The 16632-nt window shown below is 40.8% G+C and overlaps 1 protein-coding gene across 2 annotated transcripts in view; it reads left to right on the top strand.

The window, feature by feature from the left end:
* The window catches only part of AMMECR1 (AMMECR nuclear protein 1), a 140121-nt gene that overhangs the window by 53724 nt on the left and 69765 nt on the right, over positions 1-16632 (top strand). The window contains exon 2 of one of the 2 annotated variants that reach the window (XM_036740457.1): positions 8479-8589. The exons of the other annotated variant lie outside the window; for it this stretch is intronic. Within the exon in view, the coding sequence (XP_036596352.1) occupies positions 8479-8589 (111 nt within the window). The remainder of the gene's footprint in view (positions 1-8478; positions 8590-16632) is intronic. 2 annotated transcript variants of the gene reach the window in all.

The raw sequence follows: 16632 nt of genomic DNA, 5'->3' as shown, positions 1-16632 counted from the left end.
AGTTTCTTAAACCCATGAAATCCTATCTGTAACAAGAGCAGTAATAACAACAAAATTAAAGTTAAAATAATGGGGGGGGGAGGGGAGTAGGAAGCATGGATTTGGTTTGACCAGATTAGAAAATTATTATTATTGTTGCTGTTGTTGTTATTTTGTTCTTCGGGACCCCTTTTGGGTTTTTTTTGGCCAAGATACTAGAGTGGTTTGCCGTTTCCTTCTCCAGCTCATTTTATAGATGAGGAAACTGAGGCAAACAGGGTTAAGGGACTTGCTGAGGGTCCCACAGCTAGCGTCTGAGGCTAGATTTGAACTCAAGATGAGCCTTCTAGACTCGCTCTATCCACTGTGCCACCTAGCTGCCCCAGAAAATATATTGGAAAGGAGTAATTACCAATACTATGTAAATAAAAGAAAAGTTGATCCATAGCATGGACTAGATAAGCAAGACCTAGACACAGATACACGTAACAGTCTAATGTTTATTTAAATTCAGCATCTGTAATTCTGGGGAAGGATCTCAAGAAAGCAAATGCCATCTCAATGCTACATTGAGAGGCAGAACTGCCAGTAATAGAGAGGGGCTCGTTCCTGTGTACTCTGACCGGGTTGGACCTTACCAGGAATATGTTCAGTTCAGTGGACCATAATTTAAGAAGGACATGAGCTGTTAAGAGGAGAGCAACAAGTAAGGCCTCAATGTCACATTGTATTGACAACAAGCTGGAGGAACTGGGGATTTTATCCTGGAGAAGACTTGAGGGAGGAGGGGGGAGAATGACATGTGTAATGCTAATCATTTTCAGGTTTTTGAATGGCTATCAAAGTACAAAATTACGGATTACAAAAAGACAAATTGGTGTAAGGAGGAACTTCAAACTAGTTAATGCTAACCAAAAGTGGAATAGGTGGCTTTGGGGGAGGTAAAGGGTTTCCCTTCATTGGAGATCTTCAAGGAAAAGTTAGATTTCACTTGGCAGATGTGTTATGGAAGGAATTTTTGTTCAGATGTAGGCTGAAATAAATAGCCATTGAAGTCCCTTCTGACTTTGAAATTCTGTGATACTTTATTTAGCAACTGTTAGGAAAACTAGAAAGTATTCTAGCAAATAATAGGTTTAGATTAACATTTTATACCAAAGGTTCTTAAACCCTTTTTTGTGTCATAGACACCTTTTGGAAGTCAGTCTGGTGAAGCCTATGGCCCTCTTCTCAAAATAATGTTTTTACATGCATATAATACATAGAATTACAAAGGAAACCAATTACTTGAAATGTAGGTCCAATTTATATTTTTTAAAAAACAAGTTCATAGGCCCTAGGTAAGGAACCTCTGTTTTATTATACCATATACTAGAATAAATTTCAAATGTAAATATAACATCTTAAAAAATAATAGTAGAATGGAAGGTTATAGCTTTTATAGCTATGCTTAGGGGAAAAACGTAACCATTCACAAGACAGAAGAGTTCATAAAAGACAAAAAGACTATCTCTGTTGTATAAATTAAAAAAGCTTTTGAATAAATAAAACATGACTACAATCGGAAGATTGTTGTTGGGAAAAAAACAATCTATATATTACACACATCTGATAAAAGTCTTACATCTGAAATCCTTAGAAAATTTACATAAATTTATAAGATGAAATGTTATTCATTCTGCAGTAGACAAGTCATCAAATAATTAGCAATTTTCAAAAGAAATAGAAACTTAACTCCTCGAAAAATGTTTAATATCATCAATAGATAATAGCTCACATTTATATACCAGGTTAAGGTTTGCAAAACATTATGCATACATCCTTATTTGATCCACTGCACATTTTAGATGTTGGTTTTCCTTCAGGCTCTTCAAGTTAGGAAAGGGAAAACTCATTTTGGAGGGGCAGTGGGAGGACAAGTATGATAATTCATAGCTGGTGGAGCATTGAATTAGTTCAACAGTTCTGGAAACAGATTTGGAATTATGCAAGAAAAGTTTTGAAATTGTTTATTCCATTTGACCTAGAGAGTCTGTTACTACCGGGAATATACCCTAAGGAGGTTATTGACAACAAGAAAAGAATGATATGCTCGTAAATATTCCTAGGAGCATCATTTGTGACAAAAAGCTAGAAATAAAGTGTGTCCAACAATTGGGGGGATATAATGGCGACCCATATAGAATCTTACTATGCTAAGAGAAATTATGAAAATGAAAAATTCAGAGATGAGATCGATGTGAAGTCACACCGAGTGAAAAAAGTGAGAGCATTATGCATAACCACCACTATACCATAACAAGTGGCAACCCTGAGAGGTGGCAGAACTGCCCAGCACTATTAAAGTTAAAGGAGACAGCACAGCTTTCCTTTCCATTACCTCTCACTAAGCTGTTTTTTTTTTTTTTCGGGAAATGCACTCCATAGGGGTCTTTGTTTGGATGTTCGGTAGAAATGTCAGTTGGGTAGACAAGAATAAAAAATATTTTAATAGATTGAAATGTAGAAGGAGTGTGTCTCAGGCTTGAGCAAATGCATAGAAGCAAGGGGACAAGACTAGAGAATAGCTATGGTTCAATTCATCTAGAATAGAAAACCAGGCACAGGAGGAAAGCAGTAGGAAGTGTGCTTGGAAAGAGACATTGTTATGATATTCTTCCAGGCCTTCAATGCCAGGGTAAGGATTCATTGCTTATACAATATGGAGTCTCTGGAAGCTTTTTAATTTTTTGACTGATATGGTTAGACCTGTGCATCAGGAAGATTAATATGGTAGCTGAATGGAGGATGGATTGGAGGGGGGAGCTGTAAGCTAGAGGGGCAGTTAGGAGGCTATTGTACTAGTCCAAGTGAGAGTTGTTGAGGGCCTACAGTAGGTACAATGGTTCCTGTGGGAGAGGAGACAAGAGATATAAGAGCTTTTGTAGAGGTATACTCACTAGGACTTGGCAACTGTTTTGACGTGAAGGATGGAGGGGGGGATAAAAAAAATGCCTCTGAGGTTTGGAGTCTGAATGATCAATGTGATGGTCTCCTTTGATTCAGTAATATAGCTTACCAAACAGCTAATCAATACCTCCTGTGTACTACTATAGTAGTAGGTGCTGGGAAAAGCAAGAGAAAAATGAACTAGACCTTGCCCTCAAGGGGCTTACATTCTACTAGGGAGATAGAACACATACATCTAAGTTTAGCCCACTAGAAATGGAGCAGGGCTTGAGTGAAGGTCTCATAGAAGGGCTGGTGCCTGAGCTGAGCCTTGAAGGAAGGAAAGATTCAGAGAGGTAGAGGAGAGAAAGACATACCAGGCTTTAAGTGCTGGCTTTCGAGAATGCAGGCATGTGAGAAATGGAATATTGACCTTAAAAAACAGTCGTCTAATTTACTAGCAATGTGAAGTTTGTGAAAGGGAGTAGTATGAAATAAGGCCAAAAAGGGAAGAGGAGCCAGATTTTGAAAGGAAAATATTTGTATTTTATCTTCTAAGTAATGGAAAGCCACTGAAGATTTTGGAGAAAGGGAGGATATAGTCAGAATTATGCCTCAGGAAGATTATTTTGACAGCTCTGTGGAGGATGGGTTGGAGAGTGGGAAGGCTAGAAGTCGGAAAACCAATTAGGAGTCTCTCAAAAGAAATAGGGAAGTTTGAAGGAGGGGACATTTTTAGAAGGGAATATACATTCAGTTTTGGCATGTTTGAGGTACTGGTAGAACATACATGTGTGAACATTTGCAGAAAGGTATTTATAGATATGGGATTAAAATTCAAGGAGGAGATTGAGAAGGGATGTTTATATTTATGAGTACCTAGAGGTGACAAAGCCTTGGGACCTGATGAGCTCATCAAAGGCAGAGCTATAGAAGAAGAGAGATTGGCTGTAGGGAGTGGGGGGCAAGGGAAGAAAAAAGAGGGTGAAATACGATGATGGTCCAGTGCACTCTGACAAGTAGGAACACCCCAAAAGGTGATCATCAGTGTTGTCTGCTGCAGAAAGGGTTGAGGAAAATGAGGAGTGAATAAAGAGTTGGGAATTAAGAAGTCCTTGCAGTCTAAATAAGTCATTTTGAAGAAAACAGTGTCACTAGATTGCTGACATCAGAGGCCAGACTGGGGTGAGGAAGTAGAGTCAGTAAATGTCGACTAAGTCATTGGAAATTTAGTGAAGGGAAGAAAAAAAGCCAAGATGATCATTTGGAGAAGTGACAGGGACAAGGGAAGATCTGTCTCTGCCCTTTTCTTGGATTTCGACTTGTATTTTGAGCTGCCTGCTGGATAGCTTCATTTGGCTCTCCTGTCTGCATCTCACACTTGACACCATAACTGAACTCATGAACTTTTCCCCTAAACTGAATGTTCTTCCAGCCTTCCTTATTTCTAGTGAGGGTACCATCATCCACCTAATTACCCAAATTCATAACCTTGGAGTGATCCCAGATTCTTACCTCTTGCTCACCTTCCCTGTCTAATCAGTTGACAAGGGCTGCTGAGTCTCCCTCTCATCTCTCCACTCATACTTCCATCACTGTGTCTCAGAGTCTCATTACATTTTGCCTGTACTGTTGTGATAACTTGCTAATTGGTGTCCCTGGCTTAGTCACTCCCTTCATAGCACTGTCAGAAATCTCCATTGACTCTCTTGCTCACGAAGTAAAATAGAAATGCCTTCTACAGTAGAAATTTCAAACTGAATGTTCCTTAAGGCATCTCAAACTCAACAGGTCCCAAACAATGTGTTCTCTTCTCTCCTCCCACACCATTTGCCACCTTGTAAAAACCAACGAACCAAACACAAATCTCCTCCTCTCTCATAACTTCCCTTTTTCTGTCAAGGGCACCGCCAGGTTTGCAGCCTTGGTGTCATCTTCCACTCCCTGCTCTGGTCTCTCTTTCATCTTCTAGTTGTTTCTGTCTGTAGCCCCTCCACCCCACCCCTTGCAATCCATTCTCCACATGGCTGCCAGAGTAATATTCTTAAAGCTCAAATCTGACTGTTCTAAGACCTTCACAGCCTGGCTCTATTTTTCCTTTCCAGGCTGATGACATGTTATTCCCTTTTTCTCACTCCTTCTCGCCGTTCCTCACACATGGCATTCCACATTATGTCTTTGCAGAGGCTGTGCCTCATGCTTATGGTGCACTTCTTCCTCACCTCTGTCCCTTAAAATCCCTAGTGTCCTTTAGGGCTTGGCTCAGGAGCCACCTCCTACCTGACTTCTTTCCTTGCTACCATTCCTAGCTGATAAGTGTTGGTGTTGCACTCACCCCCCCCCCATCCCCCATTACCTTCTCTTAACTTTGTATTTTGTCTCTATGTTGCTGCCCCAGCTAGAGCTTGGGCTCCTTGTGGGTATGGGCCATGTCTTTTTTGTCTTCTTGTCCCCAGCATCTGGCACAGGGCCTGGCATGCATTTGGTGCTTAATAAACACTTGTTGATTGACTAAGAGCAGGGACTGATTCACTTGTGTCTTTGTACCCGTAGTGCCGAGCACAGTGTCTGGCACATGGGAGTCCCATCATAAATATTTGTTGAACTGAATTGGACCATTCAGATATACAGGACCCTCTACAATCCACCCTCTGTTCAACCTGTCCAGTCTCTGTATGCCTTTTTCCATATTCCCTCCTCTAGGCAGTTGGATGACTTGACACTGCCTCTTCATTCATGTCCTGCCTTCTTCCATCTGATATTTTTCTTGGTCATTTTTCAGATGTCATTATACCTTTGTCTTGCTGTAAAAAGAAATGCTCATTGTCTTCTGCTTCAGCATATATGTACATACACACACACACACATATACACACACATACACACACACACATGCTGTCCTGCATATATATATATATATATACATACACACACACACACACACACATGCTATCCTGCTTCCTGCTATTGTAACTTTACTTTTTAGGCCTCAGCTTAACTTATATGTATGGAGTGATTGAAATGTTGGCTGAGTGTTTCTAAAAAGATGCTTCTTGACAGATCCTAGTGTTAGTAGTACTACAAGGTATGGCAGGTTGCCGCCATAAAATGGACGTTTCTAGAGGGCAAAAGTGTGCTTTACATTCCATACAAGCTTAAGAACATTATAGACATGCAAATAGAAGAAGCAGATCAATTTCAGTGTAATTTCTTTTAAATTTCCTGAAAGTTGTAGAGGTTAAAATAACAAAGTTGCTTCTGAATAGAGCAGAACTGTTCTTTATGTGTTAACAATTGAGAATAAATACCTAATGCATTTTGTGTTTGTAGAAATTATGTACACACATACTCAATACCCTTAATAGTGTGTGATGTTTATTGAGAAATATTGAATTCCTAGTCACTAAAAGGTCTCAAGTTCAAATATATTAATGAAGTAAACAGGTTTTCAGGGAATATGCTTAATCTAGTTAGAAAATTTTTTCAAAGACTTCAGCATTGCTTTCACACAAATTAACCTGCTAATCATGCATATCTATGATGCAGTCATAAAAATAGATTTCTGGAAGGACTTGTACTGTAGACAATTTGTTAATGTGTTGTTACATAGAACATGTGCTTGTAAATAGCAAGATGGCCTTTTCGAAAGGCTCCTTAATTCCACATTTCCATTTGTTTAGGTGAACCCTATTTAGTCTGAATTTACAGTCATTTACAATTTACAATTGTTCAATCCATTCATAGTGTACTGAAGGATAAGGGTGATAGGTGGAGCAGAGAAGGGTCACAGTTCCTAACTCTGTATACCCTGGATTCGGTAGGATGGAGAAGGTTAAGATAAAAGATTCTAGAGCTAGAAGGGAGGTAGAGATCACCTGATCTATCCCCCTCATATTACGTTTGAGGAAACTGAGGCCCACAGAGGTGAAATGTCTAGGATAAGTTCCATGGGTACAAGATTTTGCCAAATCATACCTCTGTCTTCTTTCCAAGTTCTTTTAAAAACTTAACTTTTTCCATGAAACTTTCCAAGATTTACCCACTTAGTTTTAGTCATTTCCCTTATTCCAGCAGTCTCAAAGCACATGTGTACACAAACACGCCCATATTCAGGAAGGAAATTTTCAAATGGGCCCATCACTCTGCAGAGCAGAAAGTAGATAGTGCCTGTCCAAATGCAGTGAAAATCTTAAAAGAAAGCAAAATACAATGAAATTTGTTTTAAAATATATTTTGAGCATAAAGTCATATTCATGTAGTACTATCATTTTAAATTTATTTTATGGTTTTTAATTACTGCTAAACAGCACTTTAAAATTTGGGGTTTTTTTTTAAGTTTACAATGAACTTGTTAAATGCATTTTATTCTTGCTGATACCTTTTTTGAAAGCCTGGAGCCAAGCAGGATGTAATTGTCTTGTCAGTTTATGGATGGTTTTTTTCTATATATGGGACCTTACATACATCTTGCCTTACTCTGCACATTTGTGTAGCTCTACACAAAGCCCTTACTACTCTGCCTGATTCTTGGGCAGGCATGGCATGCAGAAATGGGAATCAATTGGTTGATATTATTAATGTCCCATACATTTTTTGTTTATAAATTATTATATAAATTTATAACCTATTAGATCAAGCTTTTGGGGCCAGAGTTACAGCCTTGACATAAGGAAGTGAGTAGGTGTTAGTATCTCAGAGCAAGGAGAGGTGGCCACTGTCCCTTGATCCTAAGGTGCAACTCCATAGTCCCACCTATGGAAGTAGACTTAAGGCCAGTCTACAAGGGACAGAAGCTAAGAAAAAGAGGAGAGTAAGAGCCTACGGAGTGAAACCTGTACTAGGCTCAGGACGATGGAGTAGGTCTGGTCTCTGAGAGTGGAACTTTAGGAGGCCTAGTCCCAGGGCCATAAGGCCCAATGCTGACTTAAGGCTACCTGCTATTATCTGGGTAATAGAGTTTTGCATGAGATACGGATTATTTCATTCTTTGTATTAATATCCTTGATGCCTCACATAGTTCCTGGTGCATGGTAGTTCAATAAGTGTTTGTTAATTGTTGATTCATAGTAGAGTGTGAGAAACAGAAGAACTTGGCTTCTAGCTGCTTTCTAGCTACATTGAAATCTCTGGATAAAGGAGGCCTAAGGCATTAAGCCTAAAGAGAAAAGGTCTTGGATTCCAGCTACGAAAGAGTTTCAGCAGGCCACTAGAGATGGGAAGCAGGCACTCCTCGAGGTTCATGGTCACCAAGCTCAGGTGAATTATTAGAGTAGTGTGGAAACACAGTGAGCCGCCTCATCTCTGATGGCCTTTGGCCTGAGCTAGATAACCACTCGTTATGGAGGTGATGCTGTTGAGCTATGGGTGGAAACAGCTGCAACCTGAGGTCTCTTCCAACTCGGAGTCTGATCTTCTGTTATCATTAAGGTTACTGAGGACACTGCAACACAATTTTTCTGAGACTACGTGTGAAACTTACATGACAGTAGTAATCAGAAGTGGGATGCAGGAAATATTTGCAAAGTCCAGTTGGATACTTCTGTAAGCTGTATTTTCTGTTTCTCATCACAGCCCACTGTTTGTTACGTGGAAGATTGGTCGAGATAAACGATTACGTGGATGCATAGGTACTTTTTCTGCCATGAACCTGCATTCAGGACTCAGGGAGTACACACTTACCAGGTAAAGATCCCTTTTTAAAAATAATTGCTTCTACATTTTAAAAAGTGAATCTGATATTTTCTAACTGATCGACGTTCTTAAGTCAATTTTCCTCAAAAATATTCAGTGGCTACTATGTGCAAAAGGCATTGCATGAAACTTGGAGCTTCTATACATGGAGATAAAGGCATATTTAAATGGTTGTGATACAAGGTAGAATGGGAAAGTGTAGTAAACATTGTATAAACAGAACGTGGTGAGAGGAAGGCCAGAAATGGGGGAGATCACTTCCAGCCAAGGTGAGTGCCAGAGTCAAACTTTGTCCATCTCTTTAACCACCTGCCTTATCCTTAGAGGGATCAATGACTGTGACGATTGGTTCACATTGTCCAAAATGTTGTGATTCTGCAATCCCATTTGCTCTGCCAAGTGGTGCTTCTTAATGGGCCTTTTTGTTGGTTTTATTTTCATGAACAACTTGTATTCAATTTTTAACTTGAGAGCCCAAGGACTGAATGTTCCTGAGTTCTCCAAATTTATTGCCTTCAATAACAAACATTCTCACCTCTTCCCTATTAGACTTTTCAGTTTGGTTGCTGTTAATTTCATCTCATAAGGTTGAGTTCTGTACTTTCAGATACTTTTGAGATTGCTGGGTAAACCTCTGGACTAGGGAAGGAAATGGTACCAAAGGCTGGCAGCAGGATCCTTCACACCCAACACCCAGAGTTAATTGCAGCTTAATATCTTTTGTTTCATCTAACACAATAACAAAGTCCTGAATGCCTCATTAAAGTTGTGAAAAGGCTCTAGTCCTAATTTCTAGTCTCTGAAAAGCTATCTGCTATGACATCTGATTTTTTGTTCTGTTTTGATTTCTAGCAAATCATGTTCCAAAATTATTTCAAAAGAAGAAAATTCCTTAAATAAGCAAGAAGTAAAAGAATTTCCTGTTATTTTTCATATTCTACAGCAATTAATATGCACATAGCTTTTTTCTTTTTTTTTGAAAGACCAGTGACCCCCTCAGTGTAGAGTGAGCTTGTGGTGAGGACACTCCCTCTACCAGCGTAAATCAGCACCTGCTCTGTAGTTTCGTGTTAGAATGCAAGTGACCAGTCAGGGTCACACAGTCAGTATGTATCAGGCATAGTCTTCTGACTCTGAGGCTAGCTCTCTGGCTATCATGTTGCTGATTATGGCACTTAGCATGAATCACTTAATGTGGCTCTGCCTCAGATTTTCCATCTGTCCTATACATTTAATAAGAAGGTAAATGAAGTGCAAGTAGTGTGGGCCAGTGAACTAGTGCACTGGATTTGGAGTCAGAGGACCTGGGTTCGAATCCCATCACTTCTACTTACTACCCGAATGATCATGGACAAAATATTTAACCTCTTGGAGCCTTGGTTTCCTTATCTTTAAAGTGAAGGAGTTGGACTAAATGATGTCATAGACGTCATTCAGTTCTAAATTTATAATCCTATAAGCCTATGAAATGCTATACAAAAAAAATTCCTTTGGAGAAAGGCCCTGTAGAGTAGAGGCCTTAAACTGGCAAATACAGCAGTCCTCTCCAGTTCTAAGGCCTGACCGTGATACTCCAAACTCTCAGTTGTCTCTGGCCAGAAGCACATTTTAAGCACATTCATTATTTGTTGCTCAGATTCTTATAATTCTTGAACAGTGGCTTCATATCTTTTTTCTAATCTATTCTGTCACTCACTTGATCCATTAACATTCAAGGTTATAATGGTTATATTTATGTTGCCATCAAATTCTGTTGTATTACTTAAAAAAAATCAGCACCACATCCCTGCAGTGTGTTTGGTTTGCTATAATCTAATTCTGGCCCCCTCCCACAGAAATAACCCCGAATCCCACTCTTCCCTGTGCCCAAGTTCTTTGATTCTGCTTTTGTTGTATAAGCTGTGGCCTTGAACCTCAATTCTGGTTTTACATGGACCAAGTTCCCCCAGACAATGGAACCCAGTGGCACAATGAATTTGAAAACAGAATGAAGTCAGTGTTCAAAAATGGTGAAACTCTAATGAAAAAATACTTCATGTGTTTAAGGAATGTTTGGGGCCATAAACAACTTGGGGGATTTCCTACTCATCAGTCTTTGGCTCATTTACCCCTGCCCAGGGTATCTCCTGGGAATCTCAGAATATAGCTCATGTTTAAGTTTCTATGATTAGGATAAGAGATAGAAATAGGGACTGGATCTGTGATTTCAGTGGTGTCAGGAATTCCCAGATGAGGACACTCCCTCTGCCAATGCAGGTCTGCAACTGCTCTGAAATTTATAGCCTTTTTAAAAATTTAATTTATTTATTTTTAGTTTACAACATTCAGTTCCACAAGCTTTTGGGTTCCAAATTTTCTCTCCCCCTCCTCCCCTCCCCCCTCTCCTCCCCTCTCCCCAAGATGGCATACAATCTGATATAGGCTTTACATAGACATTCACATTAAACATATTTTCACATTAGTCATGTTGCAAAGAAGAATTATAACCAATGGAATGAACCATGAGAAAGAAGAAACAAAACAAGAAAGAGAGAGCAAATAGTTTGTAATTCTGTAATTCTTTCTCTGGATGTGGATAGCATTTTCTATCATGAACCTTTTGGATTGAAACTTAAGAGTCTTAAAGAAGTCAAGGGGCACTAAGAGGTTGAGTGACTTAGGGTCACACAGCCAGTGTGTGTCAGAGGCTTTGAGGTCACTATTATGCAGCTTCTACAGATGTGGGTAAAAATGCCCTTCAGCCCCCATGCTAGCACTCAAGCTAATGATACATACCAGATAGCAAACAAAACTGCACAAAAGATCATAAGATCCTATAAGATCCTATAAAAGGGTAGATTTTCTTTCCGCTATGGTGAGTCCAGCTTTCCCTCCGAGGACCTAAATAGTTCTTCAGATTCCTCCTGCTACCTTGTGGTTGAGACTCCCTCGGAAAGGAAACACAATTGAGACTGAGAGATGACCCTTCGCTTTCTTTTGGCGATCTTTGCAGTTCTCCAGATTTGGAGTGATAAACAAAGGTTTGGGGTTCCCCTGAAAGGAAACATTGTACATTGCATTGCTAAAAAAACAGTCCCCCTTGCTCTCAGGCCTATACAGACCATGTAAGTAATTCTTGGTGGTAGTAGTAGTAAAGGGCAAATGTCCAGTCAATATTGTGTTCTTCCCCACACTGTCCATGGCTGTTCTTTCAGCTCCAGAGCCACAATGCTCTTTTCTCCAGAATGCTGGGTTCAGGAGTTCAAGTGAAACCATTATTCTCTCTAGAAGGCTAAGTCTAGGAACTCATCGCTATTGTTGTTCAGTCGTGTCCAACTCTTTGTGACCCAGTGGATCATAGCATACCAGTACCATCCATGGAGTTTTCTTGGCAAAGATTCTGGAGTGATGTGCCATTTCCTTCTCCAGTGGATTAAGGCAAAACAGAGGTTAAGTGACTTGCCCAGGGTCACACAGCTAGTAAGTGTCTGAGGCCGGATTTGAATTAAGGTGTTCTTTACTCCAGGCCCAGCACTCTGTCCACTAAGCCACCTAGCTGCCTCCAGTCTGTTCGATGTAGTCCATAACAAATCCCATTTTTCCGTAAGAAAGAGGATCTAGGAATTCTGTAGTGTCTGGGACAAATCTCCCTCCTTTACTCCAGGAATATGTGGCCAGGCATTTTGGACATCAGTGCCCCACTTCTGCCTCTGGCTGCCCCTCTCTCTATGATTGAGTGGGCCCCTGCAGGGCAGGGTTATTCAGAAGGCATTCTTTCCTTCCTCTCCAGGGACCTAAGTCTGCTCTCTGGTCTCTATCTAGCCTCATAGCTCTCTCTGGATCTCTGACCTCTCTCCTAGATCTGACTGCTCCCTTTCATAGGCCTGAGTCCAAGGGTGAGGCTCAGATCCACAATAGCCATGAGTCAATAATTCTTCCCTGCATTCCCCCTCTCCCTCACTCTAGTGTAATGACTTAGTCAATCATCCACAATGAGATGTCAGTGGGCCAAGGGAGGGTCACTGGCTCCTCATAACTGCACATATCCCTGGGGCTAAGATGGGCGGTAGGCTAGGAGAAGGAGGGGCTGTGTGTGTATGCGTGCAGTTAACCCCCCTAGGGACCAAAGTCTATCTGAAGGTTTCTGGTCTCTACTATGTATAGAGCTATCTCTGGCTGTCTTCAAGAAAAAAACTTTATCTGTAGAGACCCATTCTGGCTTAATTTGGGGAGATAAAAATCAGAGAAATTAAAAGTTAAGATTTTTTAAAGTGGCTGGAAAAAAAGTCCCTGTATGGGTACGATTTCACTTAGGTATGCATATGAAATATATGTCTACATACAGGTAATCCCTCTGTCAGTGTAACCAGAGTTGAAAATCGTTGGTCACGGTAGCCATACAACATAGAGTTTTCTTGACACCACCTTTTGCCATCAGGCAGCTGTGCCTGAAATTGGGTTCCATCTCTTCCTAGTCCTTACTTTTGCCCTTGGCCAGCGTAGGACTCATTCTGTCTCTCCTGGGCAACAGAAGGGAGAAAAGACAGTTTTCTTTATTCAGAAATGCCCCACTGCTTCTCCTGCTGGCTGTTCTTTCTATTGGCAGCATGCTACCTTTTCACTACCCCCTCTTATCCCACATGGACATCCCCCAGGAGTGGGGAACCTATAGCCTTGAGGCCACATGTGGCCCTCTAGGTCCTCAAGTGCAGCCCTTTGACTGAATCCAAACTTCACAGAACAAATCCCTCTAGGTCCTCAGGTGTAGCTCTTTGACTGAATCCAAACTTCACAGAACAAGTCCCCTCTAGGTCCTCAAGTGCAGCCCTTTGGCCGATTCCAGACTTCACAGAACAAATGCCTTTCACAAAAGTATCTGTTCTGTCAAACTTGGACTCAGTCAAAAGGCCACGGCCAAGGACGTAGAGGGCCACGTGTGGCCTCGAGGCTGCAGGTTCCCCACCCCTGCCCCACACCAATCTTCTCCACTCCATCTTTACTCCTGTGATGAAATGCCCAAGATGGGCTGGGTATATTTTTCCTCAAAAGCTAGAAGTGAACCTGGCTTGAATAATCCTTTACATAGAATGCTCTATCATTTATCTCTTTTCCTATAGGCTATAAGTGAAAAAAAGAGAAGGTAGGGAAATAAATAGGAGGCAGCATTTTTATCTCCTGCCCATTATTTCTTTTTTTTAACCAATATTAATAAAAAAAATGAAAAAAACAAAACAAAACCTTAGAAAACTTACAGGGCAGTGTCCAGATTCATCTCTACGGTAGGACAGAGAAGAAGAGAAAACGCTGGGCAGAAACTGTGATTAATGTTATGAGAAATGGGTAAGCAAATGGGCTGATTCCTGGAACCTGTTGAAGAAAAGAAAGGAGATGAATGGGAGCCCAGAAGACCATACTTCTGTGGGGGTTTCCTGGGTAGGAGCTCCTTCTCCTCCCTCTCTTTACCTCATCCCCTCCCAATCCACATCTTTTCCTTCTGTTGAACCTACCACTTGTAGTTGGGAGAGGCCCTTGGCCCAGTGGATAGAGCACTGGACCTGGAGTCAAGAAAACCTGAGATCAGATCCAGCCTCAGGCACTTCGTTACTGTGTGACCCTGGGCAAGTCACTTCACCTCTGTTTGCCTCAGTTTCCTTGTCTATGAAATGGGGGTAATAATAGCACCTACCTTCCAGGATCAAATTATAAAGCACTTAGCACAGTGCCTGGCATGTAGTAAGTGCTATATAAATGTTAGCTGTTGTGATGATGATGATCATCATCATCCATTTTGATCTGCCCTCTTTCATTTTATGTAAATTTATTCTATTCACACTCATGGTTATGAATGCTGTCTCTTTTTCCTTTCATAAAATACTGTTAATATTTCCTTTTATCCCCCTCTTTAGAAGAAAAAAAGAAAGGAGTGGAAAAAAAGAATGAAATTAGCACTGGATTTTTATAGTTTATTACTTGGAACATTATAATCCCAGTTCTTTTCTCTCCCCTTCTTTTCCTAGCCTAGGCTCAGATCAGGCCAGGTCCAGTCTTGGAGACCTAATCCAAAGGGTCTCTTGGCTCATGACTTCACCAGAATTTGTCCTGGAAGATTTCTAAAACAAAGCTTAAATATTGCTTATACCTAGTATTTTCCCCAGAGTTGGTATCAGGCCCACCATCTCCCACAAAGGCGCTGGGTATGCAATATTGGTCTTGGGTATAGGATAGCCTTTATTGTACTCATAACAGAAAATACATAAGCTGCCAAGGGCACAAAGGGACCCACTAATAAATACAGAAATATAAAACACTCGACCCATTATACTCATTAGATTCCCTCAGAAGGTAAAGGTACTTTGTGGGCCTGCTCAACAGAAATTCCCCCTTTACCTTGGACCTGCATCATCCGAGAAACTGAGCAATGCCATGGAGGGTTGACAAGGTCCAGATCTTCCAGCCCCTTATGGCACAGCTTTAGTCCTTAAGTTGCAGAATCCTCTTCTCTGACACATGTGCTGTTAAGGAACTCTTTACCCTGTGGAAGGCTGGTGCTCAATTCTCAAGCTCAGAATTACCCATGAGGTTACCTACCCATTGCTGGAAATAGCCAATTTCAGGATTACTAGTGTCTGACCTATGCTCAAAAAAGGAAAAAAAAAGCATAGGACAGCCACAAATTTGAGGTCCACAAACTCCTTTGTCAGGCCTACATGGCCATGTATACCTCCTTCAAGTTATCATTTTCTGCTTTTAGGGGCAGGATAAATCCCCTCCCTGCATCCATCCTGGAAACACATTTCCAGAAGTCTTAGGGCAGAAAGAGCATGTCAGTCTATTATCAGGAAGCTGCCCCAGTCAATGGGACCAGTCAGGAGTAGGGCACATGTCCAGCTCTTTTGGAGGCACTCCCTTCTAGGAAATGTCTATGAACATCAAGTTGATTTAGAGATCGTATCTAATGGATCAAGAACTCCCCTGGCCAGCCTGCATTTGTGCTCTCAGATGGCACAAAGCTGGGAGGTATAGTTAATGTGTTGGGTGACAGAATAAGAAAGGACACCACCAAACTGAGGCCTGGAGAGGTGAAATGACCTTGGACCTGATGCCATGGCTAATAATTATCAGAGGCCGGATCAGAGCCCAAGCCATCCCAACTCTAAGTCAAGCTCCCTATCTGTGGGACCACCCTGCCTCTCTTGCACAGAGAGGACAATCAGCAAATACTTGTTGGATTGGATGGGATTTTGTCTAATTCTTGAGAATATTTATTTGGTAATTTTGTTGATGTAGTATAAAATCATTTGAGTAATTTGGTCTGCTAAAGCTGTATACTCCAATCTGGGACATAGGCTGTTCCTCCAATTGTTTTGGTCTTTTATTTCTCTAAAAATCGTTTTATGCCTGTATTTTTGTAAGTCCCCGGATTATTTCCCAGATTATTTAATGCATTCTGTCTTTATCTTAAATGGAATTTCTTTTCTTATCTCTTCTGGATTTCTTTTTTTGCAAAAAAGGGTGATGATTGACTTGAAAACACAGGAGACAAAAGAAATTTAAGGAAGGTAAAGCAATGTGAATAAGTTGAAATGGCTAGGTGGGGGTCCAGGGCTTTGGTACAGCATAGGAGAGATGCTAATGCCAATAATAATAGTAATAATAACAATGATAGCAACAAGTAGCATTTATATAGTGCATTAAGGTTTGCAAAGTGTGGTCCTCACAACAGCCCTGGGAGGCAGGTACTGTTATTATCTCCACTTTACACATGAGGAAATTGAGGCAGGCAGAGGTTGTGTATCTTGCCTGAGGCTGGATTTGAATTCAAGTCTTCCTGACTCCACAATCCACTGAAACACTTAGCAGAGGAGTCCTGCTTTGGCTAAATATCTCTGAAGAAATAGAGGTATCTCACTTTTCTTTCATGGCTAAACTTCTTGGAAAAGCCACGTGTGATCTTTGTTTCTACTTCTCTTTGCAATCAGGCTTCCAGCCTCATCATTCAGGTTCTGTCTCTGGAGTTACCAAAGATCTCTTAATTGCCCAATCTAATGGCCTTTT

The sequence above is a fragment of the Trichosurus vulpecula genome, assembly GCF_011100635.1.
Source record: "Trichosurus vulpecula isolate mTriVul1 chromosome X unlocalized genomic scaffold, mTriVul1.pri SUPER_X_unloc_1, whole genome shotgun sequence".
Lineage (NCBI taxonomy): Eukaryota > Metazoa > Chordata > Mammalia > Diprotodontia > Phalangeridae > Trichosurus > Trichosurus vulpecula.
This window is presented reverse-complemented; position numbering and strand designations above follow the sequence as displayed.